Below are 18,909 nucleotides of genomic sequence, written 5' to 3'. Positions count from 1 at the left end.
TCTCAGAAAACTTTTATTACAAAAGTCATAGTTTTTATCTAATTTGTTTTTAAATTATAATTTCTACTGCATTTATTATTTATTTGCCTTTATTTTAGGACTTGGACTTCATTCGGTTCATCATCAACTGTTTTAAAGTTTATTATCCTAATTACCTCTGTAAGTAATGTATATTATCCTTTCTAAGGGGATACAATTTTATAGACATTGTATTATCCAATATGTTATTTTACTATATAAATATTTATAACTGATAAGGAGAGATGGGTGTGTTTGTTTTTGTTTTTTTTAAGGTTTGTAAATATTACTTTTTGCATGTGTGGACTGTAAAGGTAAAACCAAAATAAAGTCAAGATATGTGTTTGACATGCCCCTCCTGTATATCACATGATAGAACTTCTCCCAAATAATACCTAGAGCATATATTTTGGAAGAACATCCAATCTTTGTTTAAAAATTGTCAGTGATGGGAGAACCCATCACAATCATTGGTAAATTGTTCCAATGGTTAATTAATCTCACATTTAAAAATTGACACCTTATTTCCAGTCTGGACTTAGCTAGCTTCAACTTCCAGCCATTGGATCGCATTATATCTTTCTCTGCTAGACTGAAGTGTGTATTATTAAATATTTGTTTCCCCATGTAGGAATTTACAGAATGTGATTCAGTCACCCATAACTTTTTCTTTGTTAAATAGCTAAATAGATTTAGCTCCTTGAGTCTATCATGAGGCAGGTTTTCTAATCCTTTAATCCAGGGGTTCTCAAACTGGGAGTCAGGACCCCTCAGGGGATCATGAGGTTATTACATGGGGGGTCGCGAGCTGTCAGCCTCCACCCCAAACCCCGCTTCACTTCCAGCATTTGTAATAGTGTTAAATTAAAAACACTTTTTATATTTATAAAGGGGAGGTCATACTCAGAGGCTTGCTGCGTGAAAGGGGTTACCAGTGTAAAAGTTTGAGAACCACTGTTTTAATCTTTCTGGGCTCTTCTCTGAACCCTCTCAATTTTTTAACATCCTCCTTGAACTGTGGGCGCCAGAACTGAGCACAGTGTTCCAGCAGTGGTCACACCAGTGCCAAATACAGCGGTAAAATAGCCTCTCAGCTCCAACTTGATATTCCCCTGTTTATGCATCCAAGAATCCCATTAGCCCTCTCGGCCACAGCGTTCACTGGGAGTTCATGTTCAGCTGATTGTCCACCATGACCCCCAATTCTTTTTCAGAGTCAATATTATAGTTGTGTTGTTGCCCTCCTTTCTTTGTCCATTTCTGTCCCTTTCCTCTTCAGTTTCAGGGTTTGGCCAAAAGTTGGAAGATACTGCAATGACAGTTGCCACTCTGTAACAGCCAAGAGGCTAAAGATTGAGTGGAAATGGACTCTCCCCATTATCTCAGAGATGATCCCTCCATGACAGAGTTGAGGCATATTGGTGGGGCTGTATGGGGGAAAACTTGCACATTGTCCATGTTAATCTTCATTATGAATAGATACAAAGCTTCAGCCAATACTGCCATTTTTCTCTTCCATGACTTGTACTTTCATTTTTTTTTTCAAGTGAAAATGTAGCTATGAACGTTTTAAAGTTTAGCTGTTTGAGTGGCATTTCATTTCTTAAAATAGAAGGTACCATTCTGTTATAGTTGCTAGTATTTTGAACTGTTAAAAATTAGTGTAGTAATTTCACACAATGATAAAGTTGTTATAATAAAGGTGCATATTATTTGCATCTTTTATCTGCCATGGCAGGGAGGGATAGCTCAGTGGTTTGAGCATTGGCCTGCTAAACCCAGGGTTGTGAGCTCAATCCTTGAGGGGGCCACTTAGGGATCTGGGGCAAAATCAGTATTTGGTCCTGCTAGTGAAGGCAGGGGGCTGGACTCGATGACCTTTCAGGGTCCCTTCCAGTTCTATGAGATAGGTATATCTCCATATATTATATTATTTAATACACTAATTTAAATGAATTCTTTGAATTCAGGATGTGGGTAACTATTCTGACTCTTTTGGGATAATTTTGCCTTTTTTTGTATACCAAAACAATACATGGTATAGTTTCCAATGGGCTTCCTAATACTTCTGTTCATCTTACCATAGGGATAGTTTTGTCTACGTTGATTATTATTTGACAAATGGAGGAAAGCTAATTTTTTCCTAAAGAAAGTAAGCATAGAAACTGAGTGTTCCACTTTTAATAATCCTCTAATATTAACACTTTCTCCCCCTTTTTTTTGTTAATTGCAATGAAAGATATTATATATTATCTCTTTTTCCTATTGTCTTTGCAGCAAAGATAGTGATCTTTGAAATGCCATGGATAATGAATGGTAAGTTAAAGTAAACTAAAAATATTTGTAATTTTCTGTAATAAGTTTAAAAAGCCCTGTTCTGATATATTAATTCAAACATAAACTGATTTTTTTTGGGGGGGGGGTTATAAAATGTTTTTAATGTTCTTGTGTGTATATATAGAAATATATAATTAATGCATAGGCCAAATTCTTCTTTTAGTTAAGCACATGGTACTTTACATTTGTCAATTAGGGCATTGAATGCTTTAGTGTGCAGCTTCCTGGCATGTTGTGCTGTGACTCAAAGATTAAATAAATAGTCGTCTTCAAAGTGCAGATCAAGACCTGCATCCACCTCGCCACATTCATATCTTGGAAGCCCTTAATATGCAGATTACTTCTTGAAGCATCCATTTTCTTGGTTTCCTGAACCCCAATCCACTCCAGGTCCAGACTTGCTAGGCTTGGTAAATGTTTTTCTGCTATGGCCAAATCCAAATAGTGCATTATGCTGGTTAGGGTATATGCATAGATTCATAGATTCTAGGACTGGAAGGGACCTCGAGAGGTCATCGAGTCCAGTCCCCTGCCCGCATGACAGGACCAAATACTGTCTAGACCATCCCTGATAGACATTTATCTAACCTACTCTTAAATATCTCCAGAGATGGAGATTCCACAACCTCCCTAGGCAATTTATTCCAGCGTTTAACCACCCTGACAGTTAGGAACTTTTTCCTAAAAAAACATGACATTGATAATTGCCATATATATCTATGCTGATATACCTCTACCTCGATATAACACTGTCCTCGGGAGCCAAAAAATCTTACCGCGTTATAGGTGAAACCACGTTATATTGAACTTGCTTTGATCCACCGGAGTGCGCAGCCCCGCCCCCCCGGAGCGCTGCTTTACCGCGTTCTATTCGAATTCGTGTTCTGTCGGGTGGCGTTATATCGAGATAGCGGTGTACGTGTACACCAGTAATCAACCTAGTCAACAAACTTGGTAGACGTGTTTTATTCCTCTCTATTGCACATGGCTATAAAAATTACCCTTTTGCTGCATGCGCACAGTCCATCTCTATTAAGACACTTTTAGTTTTACATTAAGCAGGTTAAAACTGCTACCATTTAGAACAACAAACCTGCCCGAGAAATGCTTCATTCTCCCAACTTTTCTCCCACCCAAAATTGGGAACTTACCCACTTCTCCCTCCACCTTCCCTTTCCTCTCCAAAATAAATTACTGGCCTGATATTCAAGAGGGCTAAATATTTAGTCTTTGATCTGTCACTGCTTCAGTTCATAGCTTGATGAGGTCTTGGGAAGGATGTAAGTAATCACGTTGGTGTCTGGGTCATGGAATTTGAGCCAGCTCACTTTAGGTTCATAGAGGTCATTCGCAGCAATCCTCAGGAGCAAATTACCATCAGACACCGAAAGTCTTGCGGAATTCTCCAGAAGCCTCACTTCTTCCCCTATTTCAGCCACCTTTGCAAAAACCGGTGTTGCACTTAGCCAAATTTGAGGATACAGTGGAGAATTCCAAACCAGCTATAGAGGATGAAGATCCTCTTTTTACCCTACTTCTTTGGGATTGTTTGTTGCATTTTTTTTCATGTGTAGCATATGTTCTGATGCTACTTTTGAACTGTGCTACTTTTTCCAGTAAGAAACCATGCCAAATACCATTCCTCCTTTCCTTTTCAGAGATCCCTTTCACAAGCAGAGGTCCTGGCCTTTACCTAGGGTAGAGCTGCTGCATGAAGTTCAGTACTCCCCTTCACAAGTCACTATGCCCTTGACAAGACTAGATGCTTATTTTCAGTGGACAGTACTTCAGTTGCTGTTCAAGGAGCTAGTCTCCTGCAGTGGGGCACTGGGGAAACAATGTTACAAACTGACTACTTACCAACAATAACTTTTGTTGCCCAAATATATTGCCTTCACCCAGCTTCTTCTCAGTTTTGGAGCACACATCCAAATGAGGTTTCTAGGTGTAGAGGGTACTGCTTTGGGAAGTGCGGTGCGGGTGGGACGGGCGCACAGAGTATTTATATTCTTTTTTTTTTTTTATACCACAAAATCCTGGTACATGCATGTGCTCTTTGCTTCGTGGGACGTTTTATAACGGGTAAAGAAACCCTACCTGGACATCTAGCTATTTCACTGAATTCCGTACTTAGCCTAATATTTTATGAGCATTTATTTACATGCTATCAATGGCAGATAAAACTGCAGTATTTGTTTCAGGCAGTTTATGTATTATTTTTTTGTCTAGCTGCTTTTAAAATTGTGAAGGGCTGGCTTGGTCCAGATGCGATAAGCATGTTGAAGTTTGCAAACAAGAATGAAGTGCAGGAATACATCAGTGCAGAGTATCTGCCTGCCTACATGGGTGGAATTGTAAGTATATTGAAATTTTAAAATACCCTGTAATGATTAATATCTTCATGCAATTTTTGAGTCCATATAAATTGCACGATTACACACTGTAGTAGAGCCAGCTAGCATTTTTCAGATAAGTCTGAGTGTCCATTTGATATTAATAAACTTACAAATTAACTGTTAATGATTTAAGTTCTATTAAAAATCTCAACTGATGCTTTTCAAATTTTTGTATGTTAGTTTTTAAAAAGTTTTCATAGCTCTTTTTGTAAGGTAGGAAGTAATTCTGCAACCCTAATTTAGTGACTTCATTTTGGGAATTTTAATAGTGTGAATAGGGGAAAAGGGGCTTTTGAGGGCATACAACTGCTGTTTCTCACATCCCTCCAAAGCCGTGATTGAATGAAGACCCTCCAATCCTTTCTCTGGCCTTCCGCCCTTTCTAGCTCCTTCTGTTGCCTCTCATCTCAAGTGTCCTAAAACCCCTGGCGTACTTGGCAACTTCTTTAAAAGGAAGGTAAAGCCCAACTGGTTATACTGCACTCCAGTACTGTATTATTGTCAACTTTTACACACCCCTATTTATACAAATTATAGTGCATTCTAAATGCTGATGCAGGATAAGCAACTTGTGTAAGGGGCATAAATTTGTCACCAAGCTAATAAAAGTACACCTCTACCTCGATATAACGCTGTCCTCGGTAGCCAAAAAATCTTACCGCGTTATAGGTGAAACCGCGTTATATCAAACTTGCTTTGATCCACCGGAGTGCGCAGCCCTGCCCTCCCGGAGCACTGCTTTACCGCGTTATATCCGAATTCGTGTTATCGGGTTGCGTTATATCGAGGTAGCAGTGTAATTAATTCTGTGATTTCCTATCCTTTTACCTTAAACTTTGTAACTTTCGTTCAATAATTTTTTTAAACCCAAGCATGGTAAAAGTAATACCACTGCCATAGAGGGAGATGGCATCACTTTTTCTCTCTGCAGAAGAGATGGAGATAGGTAATGACAATCTGCCTTCCCCTCTGCAACATATATTTGAATATTAATACGCCATTAAAGAAAAACACACCAGAGTGCTATCTGAGGGACCCTCTTGAGACAAGATAGCTGCTGGAATGAGGCTTGGGGGTTCTGTTCCTTGGACTCAAGGGTATGGAAGTATGAGGGACTCACTTTCCTAAACTCCTGCAGGGGCAGGATGTCTCTCTGGATCCTCTTCTCAGTACCTGCAAGAAACATCCAAAAGGAATCATTTCCCAAGGAGTGAGAAGTAGTAGCTGCCCAGAGATTGAAGAGGGGTGGTTGAGTGTTTTCTGGGTGCTGAGGGAGATGCTGAAACTGAGAGTGTGTAGAAAGTGATGATTCTGCTGTCATCTGCTTTCCATATCTCTCTCCCCTGGCATATGTGGGTAAAAAGGCTTGCTGCTACATAGGAATTCTGGTGGTCAGCATCAACAGGGGTGGGGAAATCATAATGATGAGCCATAGCATTTCATTTACATTTTGAAGGCTTCATTGTTTAAAAGCTTGGGACCTTATTTAATTGAAATCTTCATTGCAGTGTCTTTTTAAACATATTTTGTTAAATCATAAATAAAATACGTGCCACAGTCACAAAACAAAACAGTGGTAAGCAGTTAGTGAGGAAATCCTCTAACTTTATATCGTTTTTGTTCAGAACTGTCCTACATACTAATTCTCTGGAAAGATCAAAGCATAACAAATTTGAACGTTTAAAATCAAGTCCTGTTTAGTCCTCGCTTCCCAAAAACTTTCTCTTTCATTGGAATTGGCTACCCTTACATGTTTGGAAGTTATTTGTTTCCACCTTTTCCAAGTCTTTGAAGCAGAGCAAGAGGAACCTCTGAAACTTTTTTGAGCAGCCTGCTTTTAAGTACCTTCTGGTGACTCTTGAACCTGTGGTTCACAGGAATCTATGAACTGGGGAAATTGACCCAAAAAATCAGTTCAACCAGTGTTCAAATTGGTTGGAGGTGCAGTGTAGGTGAACTCCCATGACTGACCCTGTCTTTACCACCATTTGAACCAGTATGAACTTCTTAATAAATTTCCTCAACATAGACATGGCCTAGATGTGTTCAACATGGTGCTTAGATTAGTACTCTTTCCCAGCCTTCTTTCCCCTTTTTAAAAATAATCCACCATAATCAAGGCTACGTTTGTCACAGAGGTCATGGAAGTCACAGAATCTGTGACTTTCTGAGACCTCGGTGACATTCTCTGCTTCAGCCCCAGGGGTTGTGGGACTCTGGAGCTGGCAGTCAGCAGGGCCCTGGCAAGGTTCCAGCAACAGATGACAGACTCCTGAGGGGGCCCTTCTCAGAGTTCTAGTGATGGGTGACAGCCTTGTGCAGGGAGAGGGGGATGCCTTGGGTGAGCGCTGGGGGTGCCTTGTTTTCTCTTTGGGAAATATTGTCACCCTGCAGCTCTCAGCCGCTGAGGACGGGGGGAAAGGGGAGGGGTGGCAGCTTCCAGCTGCTGCAGGCAGAGGGGGAACCCCACAGTTCCCAGCCACCACAGTGGCGGGGGGGAGGGATAGCTCTCGGGGGAGGGATAGCTCAGTGGTTTGAGCATTGGCCTGCTAAACCCAGGGTTGTGAGTTCAATCCTTGAGGGGGCCACTTAAAAATCTGGGGCAAAAATGAGTACTTGGTCCTGCTAGTGAAGGCAGGGGACTGGACTCAATGACTTTTCGGGGTCCCTTCAAGTTCTATGAGATAGGTATATCTCCATATATTAAACCACAGAGATGTAGCAGCAAAAGACAGACAGGTCACAGCTTCTGTGAATTTTTGTTTATTGCCCATGATCTGTCCCTGACTTTTACTAAAAATAACCATTACAAAATATTAGCCTTAACTATAATCCATGTATAGTGTGTGTGATAGAGCCTGTATTAAAATAGGTAATGCACATGTATAATGCTAGTTCTTTAAACATTAATAAATAGGCTGTTTTATTTTTTACAAATTCAAATCATGGACTCTAACTGTCTACATGATTTTCTTTAAAACCAAAGCTGTTATAAAGTTATAGAAGTACAAAAAACATCTGAAGAGCCACTGTTTTTTCTTATTTTGTTTTAAGTTTGCCTCCGTGTAATGTAGAAACAAAATCTGGTTTAATTCTCCCCCGCAACCCTCTTAAGATTTTTTTCAATACCAAATTTCAACTCAGAACAAATTCTGCAATCTCTTTAGGAATATGTAAACATTGCCACTAGCTATAAATTAGTGGCTGTGTTAGATGATTATCATATTTGATTATTATATAGGACAAAACCCAACATCAACTTTTTGCCCATGGGTTGAATGGAACTTAAAATGTATAAATGAAATATGTACAAGTTGTAAAAGGACTAAAAAAAAAAATCCTGATAAGATCTGTATTTTAATTATGCTAGTGAAATCACTTTTCCTTCCTTTTGATACACACGTGAACTAAATACCCTTGTATTTTAGGATACTTTCAAGTACAGTTACCCTCCATTGGTTGATGATGATTTTCAAACTCCATTATGTGAAAATGGACCTATTACTACTGAAGATGAAACTGAAAGTAAAGAGGAGGCGGAAGCAGACAGCAAGGAGGCTGGAGAATCCAGTGAAGAGCAAATTCTCAATGTGAAAAAGGTATCCATTAACTCTAAAGGCTAAGAAGGAATGAAAATATGAAAAGTTGGACATGGTTTATTTTTTATGGCAGATTTTTTACAGTCTGTTGTAGTTGGATGTCTTTGCCACTTACAGTGAAAACCCAGTAAAACCCTAAAGACTAGCTTCACTATCATGGATGGATTACAGTACACACACACAAATCTAGTATCTGTTTTATTCTGGTATTGCTCCGTTAAATGTACAATGTGAAAATTAAAAAAAAAAAAATTAACTTTATCCTTAAAAAGTTAGGTTTCTCTAGAGTTAGTCAGTTTTTTATACTTCCCTCGGGGCAACCATTGTATTGATTTTTAATACCAGATATCTAGTTTTCTCAATAGATGTTTTAATCAGCTCCTGAAGAGAGGGAATACTAAATAAACAATTGAAAACATGCTATTGAGAGCTAGTGTCTAGAGCAGTATTATGTTTTTATTTATCTTATTAGATATCCAGTTAATCTTGATATGGTCACAAAACAAAGTAAAGCCCTGAATCCTGCAATCTGATCTAAGTGGCTGTAATCTTACACCAGTGCAGAATTCATTCCAGTATCGGGGGGGCAAAGAATACATAGTGGGTGCCTATGGGAAATGTAAACTTTGTCCATTAGTATTGTTCTTGAAAAATAGCTACTATAGTCCAAAATCTGGAATTCACTGTTGTTGCCATAACTTCTGAATCAGAATATGAATTTACTAATTTCTTGTATCGTGTATGTTTAATATTCTTAATTTTATAGTACACAAATTTTCAGTTTGAATTAATATTTTAATATTTTGTCAGATTTTGAAACATATGGAACAATTTCTTTTTTAATTAAGGTATTTTTAAAAGTTGGCCAGCCAAATTAATAAGGTAGATTCATAGAATTTAAGGTCTGAAGGAACCATTAGATCATCTACTCTGACTTCCTCTCTATCACAGGCCCTTAAATGTAGTCCAGTTATCCCTGTGTTGAGCCCAGTAACTTGTGTTTGGCTTAAAACATATCTTCCAGAAAGACATCCAGTCTTGATTTGAAGATGGCGAGAGTTGAAGAATCCACCGCTTCCCTTGGTAGATTGTGTTCCAGTGGTCAATTACCCTCATGTTAAAAAATATGTGCCTAATTTCTAATTTGAATTTGTCTGGTGTCAGCTTTCAGCCATTGATTCTTGTTATCCCTTTCTCTACTAGATTAGAATCCTTTAATACCTGACATTTTGTCCCCATTGTAATCAAGTCATCTGTCTTCTTCTTGATAAATGAGGCTGCACTCTTTAAGTCTCTCGCTTTGTCATTTTCTCCAGCCTTCCAATCATTTTTGTGGCTCTTTTCTGCCCACTCTCAAACTTTTCAACCTCCTTTTTAAAACATGGACACTGAAACTATATGCAGTATTCAAGTGTCGGTCTCACAAATGCAGTATACAGAGGTAAAATTACTTCCCTACTCCTGCTCACTGTTCCGTTGTTTATGTATCCAAGGATCACGTTAGTCCATTTTGCCAACGCACTGGGAGGTCATATTTGCTTGTCCACTGTTACCCCTAAATCCTTTTTTGCAGAGTCACTGCTTTCCAGGACACAGTCCCCTATTCTGTAGGTATGTCCTGCATTCTTTATTCCTAGATTTGTAACTTTACATTCAGATGTGTTAAAATGCATTTTGTTCAAATGGGCCGAGTCTACCAGTTGATACAGGTTGGTTGATTGTCTGACTACTTCTCCTTATTATTTACCACTCCACCAATCTTTGTCATCTGCATATTTTATCAGCAATACCTTTCTATTTACTTCCAGACCATTAGTGAAACTGTTGACTAGCATCAGACCTAGTCCTAGTTTTTGTAGAATCCTACTAAAAACAGACACTACTTCCACAGCCAGTTCTTAATCCATTTAATGTATACTCTACTGATATTTTATAATGCTCGTTTTTTAGTTAGAATGTTGTATGGTACTAAATCAAATGTCTTGTAAAAGTCTATGTATATTACCTTTATCAACCAAACTTGTAATCTCAAAGAATGAAATCTGGTTTGTTTGACAGGACCTGTTTTCCATAAAATCCTGTTGACTGGCATTAATCATATTAATATCCTTTATCAATTCAATGTCATATCAGCTTTTCTATTATTTTACTAAGGATTTATGTCAATCTAACCTGCTGATAGTTACCTGGGTCATTCTGCTGACCTTGTTTGAATATTGGCACTAGATACACTACTTCTTCAATCTTCTGGAATTTCCCCAGTACTCCAAAGTTTAATAGAAAATTAACATCAGCAGGCCAGAGATCTTCTCCGCCAACTCTTTTAGAACTCTTCAGAGCAAGTTATTCGGGCCTGCTGATTTTAAAATGTTTATCCCTTGTAGATGATGTCAATATCCTCTTTGGTTACTAATGCACTGGAAATTACTTCATCATCCTCATATGATGGGAGTACATCATCCTGTTTCTTTCCAAATAAACAACAGAAATTTATTTTGAACACTTCTGTCTTTTGTGCATCATTAAGTTTCACCATCATCGTCTAGTAATGGAGCTATACGAAAAGGGTCAATTTGACCCCAGAATATGCAATTTTGATATTTTTGTACTTAAAAGTTATAATGTAATGGTATAACGGAATAGCTAACTTTTGAATCATGCATTGAACCAAACCAGAGGCCTGTCCTGAGTTTCAGGCCACAGTTACCTGCAGATGAATTGTGGATGTTACAGACTTGGTTTATTATCTTCTTCCTTTTTGTGTAACTGAGTCTTTTCAGTTACTTTCAAAGAGAAACATATGGTTGTAAGGAAAGACATCACGTGGTCCACATTTAACACCTTCAGCATTCCATTGTCTAAAGAGAGGTTAATTCACTCCTTCTTACTCCCCCCCCAGCCCTTTTCTTAAATTCTTACTCTGACCCTTTGGATAATCTGTGATATTGAACTAATATGTTAATCAAATTGGAAAGTAAGATGTAGCCCAGCAGATGTTTAGGTTTAATCCTAAAATAAATATATTAATCCATCTCCTAAAAAGTTGCATACAAGCTCTCATAAAGGCTGTAATTTAAGTTCCATACTGAGGTAAATACTGCTCCTGTTAGCTATGGAGAAGCAATAACATGATGCTATCATGGAAGGATAAGACCATAAACTGTAGGATATCTGAACGTAAACGAATTTTCCAAATTTATTTCTGGAAAAATTCCTTATGTCTGAACCAATTAGACATCCTGGGGGCCATCTTTGTAAATTAAATACTTTCTGCTATACTTCCTTACATTTTTTTTAACATAAATGTTTTCCACCAAAGAGTCTCAGATTTTGAGATTAGAATTGCTACACAAATGTGTTCGCTATCCTGAGAATGGAACTATTGAAACCAAATAAGCCTTTATGTTAAGTTACAAGGTGATAAATTTGAATTCCTTTCTTATAATAAAACCAACTTGTATAGAATTAAGTTTGTTATAATCCTTATACTTGTAAGTAAATATTCTTATCCCTTTAGGATTATACTCAAGTTATTAGCATAAGTGATTGTAAGTATGTGAATAAACATTTCAGCACTAGGAATGTTGTGCAAAGTTTGGGAATAGAAGTTGTGAATTAGACAATATTAGTTTTAGAAATAGATTTCTTGTTTGTTTTTACTAATGTTATCAAGTACAGTGCCTAGAATAGCTAAAATATTTTAATAGTTGGAAATTAGGATATTTTATAATGAACCTGGAAGTTGTTTAAAATTAGAATCAAATTGAGAATACCTTCCTACCCTTGAAAGATGGGATAAACTCTTCCCAAATTACAGCTAAGTGAAAGAAGAAAGAATAAACTTTAAAATTTCAAAAGGAAGGAAAACTTCAAGTCAGCAAATTACAACAAAATATAGGAAAATGTTATGGTGGTTCTTTCAAAAGTTTACAACTAAACGTTGACTTAATACAGCTTTTAAACTTTACTACACACAAGAAAAATGCTGCTTTTAACTATCTTAATTTAAATGAAATAACACAAAAACAGTTTCCTTACCTTGTCAAATCTTTTTTTAAACTTTTCCTTTATTTCTTTTAGTAGTTTATGTTTAACACAGTTCTGTACTGTATTTGCGCTGGTAGTATCAATAAACTGAATCCTTTTAGAGCTGGGCTAGCCCACCATTACAGCTGAATGGAATATTAATGTATGAAAAGAGATGCTAAGTACAGTTCAGGAGTTTTTTGTCTTTTATCTAAGCAATCCCGAGGGTGAGTCTTCATTGAAAGGTCCAAAAGTCCTGAATGCATTGCTTCAGTCCTGATTCAGATATTTCTCCCTGCTTCCTATGAGAAATGCCCAATTTTTGATTCCACTCTCCCAAGAGAGTGATTTTCTTTAACCAGAATCCTTTATGAACAAGAACTTGGGTTTTGGACCTGAAAGTCCAAAGTCATAACTATAAGCAGCCTTGGGAAAGAGAGAGCTTTCCTAAAGAGCAAATATGCCAAGAAAAGATCACCACCACACCAAAATACTCCTCTGATAACAGATGGCAGGGTATGATTTGAAAATTAATATTTCTCTCTGAGATACCATAGGAATTTCTGTGCTTTGAAGGAAGTCAGAATTTGGCCTTGGAGAACAAAAGTATTGATTGCCTTTCTAGAATACTGAACTCTTCTGAAGTTCAGACCTTTGTTTCTTTAAATCCAGACCTTTGTGCTGATGGGATTTAAATATTGAAATATACCAAATTAATAAACTTAACTTCCATGGATGCTACTGAAGTACCTGATTCCAAATAAATATCAAGCAAGATTACACTAGGAACAGGAAAGAAAAGAGCACTGAAGTAGCCTTAACATTTGCAATCTTCTAAGAACCATAACTGGACTGTTACAGGAATTAAACCTAACACCTTGTAACTAAATTGCTATAGTGTTTGATTCAATTGTTTGTTTTTCATCTAGATAGCCCTGTAATTGTAGGAAGATATTATATTTGCATTTTTATATGTTCAGGCTGATCTAATCATCACCTAGCTTACTAACATTATTTTGTTGTTTAAAGAATTAATCTTGAACTCAGAATTGTCTTGCTGTGTGCTGCCTAAAATCTGAAACTATACTGTGTCATATCTTCGTGAGAGTTTGTTGGTTAACTTTTGTCCAGTTAAAATTAATCCCTAAGTGTAAGGACCACTAAAAACTGATTAATATACTCAAATCACTGTTTTTGTTTTTGTTTTCCTCCACTGTATCTGACTTTCACTCACTATCAGCAGCTGTGATGCATCTGCAAGTGTGTATGATTACTTGTTCGTTGAAGAAATCCCCAGATCTCTCCCTCTGTGACAATTGTGTGTGTGTGTGTGTGTGTGTGTGTGTGTGTGTGCGCGCAAGAAAAGCACCCTTCTAACCTCACTTCACTTAATTTCTGTGTGCTATAAAATCTAGAATACTTTTGTATACTGATCTTAATTGTGTTGTGTATTTCTCACTAAAGAGTTAATAGCATGTGTGAATACCTCATGCTCCATACTCACCTCATTTCTATTTTTGTGTGGTAACTTATTACTGATTTACCTTTGTTTATTTCAAATAGAAACAGCATTGTGGTATTATTACTTTACTTTTCTGCATATCAACTTTGTGTCACAAATCTGGTCAGGTGCCCCCTTGCTGGCCGCCCACTGGACTGCTGTGAAGGAATCAAAACCTCTGTGTCCTTGGATCTCTGGGTGTTTTAAGCCTCTCAAATGGGAATATAGCCAGTCTCCAAGTCTGTAGGCACACTGAGGCACAGACCTTCTATCTGGCATCTTCTGAATACTGGCACCCGCTGTTTAGGTTCCTAGCCTCTTTGAGCACATTGCTGACCCGTCAGACAGTCCCATACGTAAACACGCTTTCTCCAAGAACTCCGCCCAAAAGGTCTGAAGCTTCTGGCTTACAGTTTAACTTTCTGGAAGCAACATGGTAGTTGTAAAGCATTCAACACACACTGACACTTTGCCCACAGTCTAACACAACTGCTCTTTTGCTTAATTATATAAAGCACACAAGAGTACAGATCCCCAAAATAATAGACTATACACACCTTTCCTTGCTCAGTTTCCTCACCACTCCAGAGCTTTCTTTGGGCGGGCTCAGAGTACCTGTAAAGTCTTTGGGACCAACTCTTTCCAGGAAAGAGGTTGGGTTTCCCTGCTTCATGCAGGCCAGTACGTGTTGTGGGGACTTCTCCCTAATGGAGTCTCCTTCCCCATCATCTGTAACTTTGCTCTCTCCCATCCAGTGCTTCCTCTTCCTATCTGGCTTTCTTGGTTGCGTGTTTCCTTATATAAACCCCTCCTGGTCACCTGACTGCTTTCTTTTTGGGATGTAGTTACTCTTTTTCACATAAGTGTTGCACCTGAAGTGCTTTCCATTTGACCTCAGGCTGTAGTGTTACTGGTGCATGTCCTGCCGGCAACGGTGGAGCTACATACAGAGAGGCATTTGTGATGGAGCAGTTTTAAAGAGGAACATTTTATAATAACTCCTGGTTGCTATGATAAATTAATAGGTTCTACAGACAAATTGTCACATTTCTCACTTGTCAAATAAATAAATAAATAAAAGTAGGGGTACTCAAGCATTCTAGGTGTGCTCTGACACCCCATTTTTAGAGTGTCTATTATTACTATTAATTCAAACTTCATACATTCATTAAACAATTCCACTGATCACACCAAAGTACAATTACATGTGAATTTATAGGTCAGTTCCTATCTACATCATATAAATTTTCTCCCTCATTATGCCAGGAAAGGGATCAACAAAGGGGGAGAGTTCCTGGGGCCTCCTCATCTAATTCTAGTCACCCTAACACAGCTGATAAGTTAGGGTGGCCACAACAGGCTTTGGGTCCCTGCAGAGTGGGTCTTGGCACCACCGTGTTGCTGTGAAGAGCAGTCCCTGTCCCCTAACAAGGTGGAATCTACACACAGTCCCCTTCTTCACACCTCCTGGTGCTACCCCCACCTCCCACAGTGAAGTGGTTCATCATACCCACATATATTTGCTTGCTAACACCTGATTAGGTATGCCCTCATGTTCCTCCTCCTGGGTCCCATGAATGTGACTTGACCCTCTTCTCCTGTTTTGAACTAGTGGCATTTGTCCTGGTCAACAAGCTTCTGACCCTCTTGCTCTGTCTGCTCACTCTGATGCCAGGCCTCCAGCACCATCTCTCTCTCCTTCACAAGCAGCCTTTTCCAGTTCAGCCTCCATAGCTCTGGACCTATCACCATTGCCACTATGTCTGCTGAATCATCTGTGGCACCGTCTGCTTGGTGACCTGCATGCCCTGTAGGAGAAGGGATCCTGGTTTGGAGTGTGTCCATGTCCATCCTTCCTCCAGGCATGGGAGTGCAGCAGTGCCATCAACGCCATCTGTCTCTCCTTCACAAGCAGTCTTCACTCCAGCCTCCACAGCTCTGGGCTTCTCACCATCACCATTACATCTTATTGACCATCTTGGCAACTGTCTGTGGCACCATCTCTTTGGTTACCTGTCTACCCTCTAGGAGGGGAAAAAAGGGGTCTAGTCTTGCCCCTGGCTTGGAGTAGGTGCCCCATCCATCCCATGATATATGTATGGAGTGTGGCCACCAATTCCAATTTTTCTGATCAGCAGAAGCCAGACCTCACTGTGCACACAGGCTCAGAATCTGCTCTTTCCTGAGCTGTTCCTAATTCATATTTGACTACTATTTTTACCCAAGGCAATTAAAAGATCTGCTCCTGGCTTTCAGACTAACAGCAGAAGTGAAGTCCCTTGCAAAAGTGTTTTTAAAAGCTTCTTATACTACTACACTGATCCCAAGCACTGCCACCATTCTGCCGTAGATCCGGTCAGACACCCCTTTGCTGGCCACCCACCAGACTACAGTGAAGGGAGTTTAAGACTCTGTCCCTGGATTCCAATCTTCTAGAGCCTAAATGGAGTCCAGCCACTGCCCCAATTTTGAGGTCCCTAGGCACACTCTCAGAGCACAGACCTTCCATCTAGCATCCCCTTCTGAGAGCTGGAACCCACTGCCCAGCTGCCTACCTCCTCTGGGCAAGTCACTGCCTCTCCCATACTTAAGTACACCCTCTCCCAAAACTCCACCCCAAAGGTGCGATGCATCTGGTTTAGTTTAACTCTCTTAAGAGGCAACGTAGTAGTTGTAAGCATTCAGCACAAACTGGCAATTTGCCTAGTATCTAAGGCTACATCTACGCTACAAGCTAGGGGTGTGGTTCTCAGCTTGTGTATGTATACTCAGGCTAGCGCTCATGAACTAGCGTGAGTATAGATGGTAGCATAGCCACGATAGCATGGGCAGTGGAGGTACAGCTTGGCATGGCTAAGCTGTATTGCTACTGTCACTGCCATGCTACTGTGGCTATTTATATACACTACTATTTATACTCACACTAGCTAGCATAAGTCTGCGGACGTGAGCTGTGAGTCACACCCCAGCTTGTAGCATAGCCATAGCCCAATGCAACTGCTCTTAATCATATAAAGGGCAAGAGAGTACACGTCTACAAAACAAAACTCTGTACGTGCCTTTCCCTTAATTTCCTCACCACTCCAGAACATTCTTTGGGCTTGTGTCAGAGTTCCTTGGAGCCGTCTCTGTCCAGTTTCACTGCTTCATGCAGGCAGTCACATGTTGGATGGCTTCTCCCTCAGAGAGTCCTTCCCATTTTCTGTGACTTTGCTGTCTCCTCCTGCCCAATGCTTCCTCTTCCAATCTGACTTCTGTTCTTTTGTGTTTTGCTTATTTAAACCCCTCCTACTCAGCTGCTTTCTTTGTTCTGGTAGCTGCCCACTGTTTAAAAAAAAAAAAACACCACCACAACCCTCCCCTGAAATGGAGGAGGGGAGTAGCTTTTCCCTTGGGATGCAGTTTCTCTTTTGCATAACTTTTGCCCCATCATTAGCCTTAAATACCTTCCTTTTGTCCTCCGTAGTGGTGGATCCTCATAAAGTGAAGCGTTCATGATGTAGCAGTTTTTAATAAGAACATTTCATAATCCATAATGTCAACAAATTCAAAAGTTGGATGGATTCCCAAATTATCATGTTTTGTCCATGCTTACCCTTTGTGTGTGTTTTGTCTGTGACAAAATATACCTTCATATAGAGAATCCCTCATGCAAATAAACTGAATGACAAAGGCACCTCATTGCACCTAACTCAAGCTTACCAAATTTTTGCTTTGCTAATTTTAGCTTTCACCTTATACACTTCCTAAATGCTTTAGCCCCTGTCACCAAATTAATCATTTAGTTCTGGGTTGTGACGTTAATAGGCAAAAGTATCCACTTTGCGCTGTTGTAACAATCATGTTATATGTATGAAATTACTGGAACCTCAACTTCTTTCATATTGTTAAAACAACTAGGAGTCCTTGTGGCACCTTAGAGTCGCACAGATTTATTTGGGCATAAGCTTTCATGGGATATAACCCATTTCATCAGATGCATGGAGTGGAAAATACAATAAGCAGGTGTAAATATATAGCACATGAAAAGATGGGAGTTGCATTATCAAGTGGGGGGGTCGGTGTTAACGAGGCCAATTCAATCAAAGTGAATGTGACCCATTCCCAGCAGTTGACGAGAAGGTGTGAGTATTAAGAGAGGGGAAATTACTTTTTGTAGTGACTCAGCCACTCCCAGTCTCTATTCAGGCCTAATTTGATGGTGTTAAGAATTGTCGAGTCAAGAATTGTAACATTCAAAAACCAGTAGGAGAGCACTTCAGTTTTCCTGGACACTCAATAACAGACTTAAGTCGCCATTCTTCAACAAAAAAACTTCAAAAACAGACTTCAATGAGAAACTGCAGAACTGGAATTAATTTGCAAACTTGACACCACCAAATTAGGCCTGATTAAAGATCCCTTATTGTCAACTGTTTGGAATGGGCTACATCCACCTAATGGAATTGGCCTCGTTAGCACTGACCCCCCCCCCCCACTTGCTAAGGCAACTCTCATCTTTTCATGTGCTGTATATTTATACCTGCTTATTGTATTTTCCACTCCATGCATCTGATGAAGTGGGTTATATCCCACAAAAGCTTATGCCCAAATAAATTTGTTAGTCTCTAAGGTGCCACAAGGACTCCTCATTGTTTTTACTGATACAGACTAACACGGCTACCCCTCTGAAACCTTGCATATCGTAATCTTCAGCTAGGCATATGTATATAACAATATGTAATGTTGAGCTGTAATTGTCACATGACCTTATATTTACCTTGTTAAAAATCTATGATTAGTCCTAGAACTGTAGTTTCTTAAAACACAATTAAGAATCACTAGTTGTTTAACTATCCTTGTTTAAATTGGGATTACTTTCAAGTGTATTATCCTATTTTATCATTTTTTATTTACCAGTAGTTTGAGACTCTTGATATTAAGTTGAATCATAGTTTTGTAACCTAGTTTTACTTTAATTAAATTTACATTTGGTTTTCAGGTACTATGTTCGTAAGTATGTTTATTGAATTGTTGCTGTTTCTTAACCATT

General features: G+C 39.0%; 1 protein-coding gene across 4 annotated transcripts in view; it reads left to right on the top strand.

Annotated features, from left to right (window-relative positions):
- MOSPD2 (motile sperm domain containing 2) overlaps positions 1-18,909 on the top strand; it is a 62,316-nt gene that overhangs the window by 25,191 nt on the left and 18,216 nt on the right. For all 4 annotated transcript variants that reach the window (XM_005287804.4, XM_005287805.5, XM_065580519.1 and 1 more), the window contains 4 exons: positions 99-159; positions 2,296-2,334; positions 4,585-4,709; positions 8,180-8,350. In XM_005287804.4, coding sequence (XP_005287861.1) covers positions 99-159; positions 2,296-2,334; positions 4,585-4,709; positions 8,180-8,350 — 396 coding nt within the window. The remainder of the gene's footprint in view (positions 1-98; positions 160-2,295; positions 2,335-4,584; positions 4,710-8,179; positions 8,351-18,909) is intronic.

The sequence above is a fragment of the Chrysemys picta genome, chromosome 1 (assembly GCF_011386835.1).
Source record: "Chrysemys picta bellii isolate R12L10 chromosome 1, ASM1138683v2, whole genome shotgun sequence".
Lineage (NCBI taxonomy): Eukaryota > Metazoa > Chordata > Testudines > Emydidae > Chrysemys > Chrysemys picta.
Note: the sequence above shows the minus strand (reverse complement) of the source record. Positions and strands in the feature narration are given on the sequence as shown.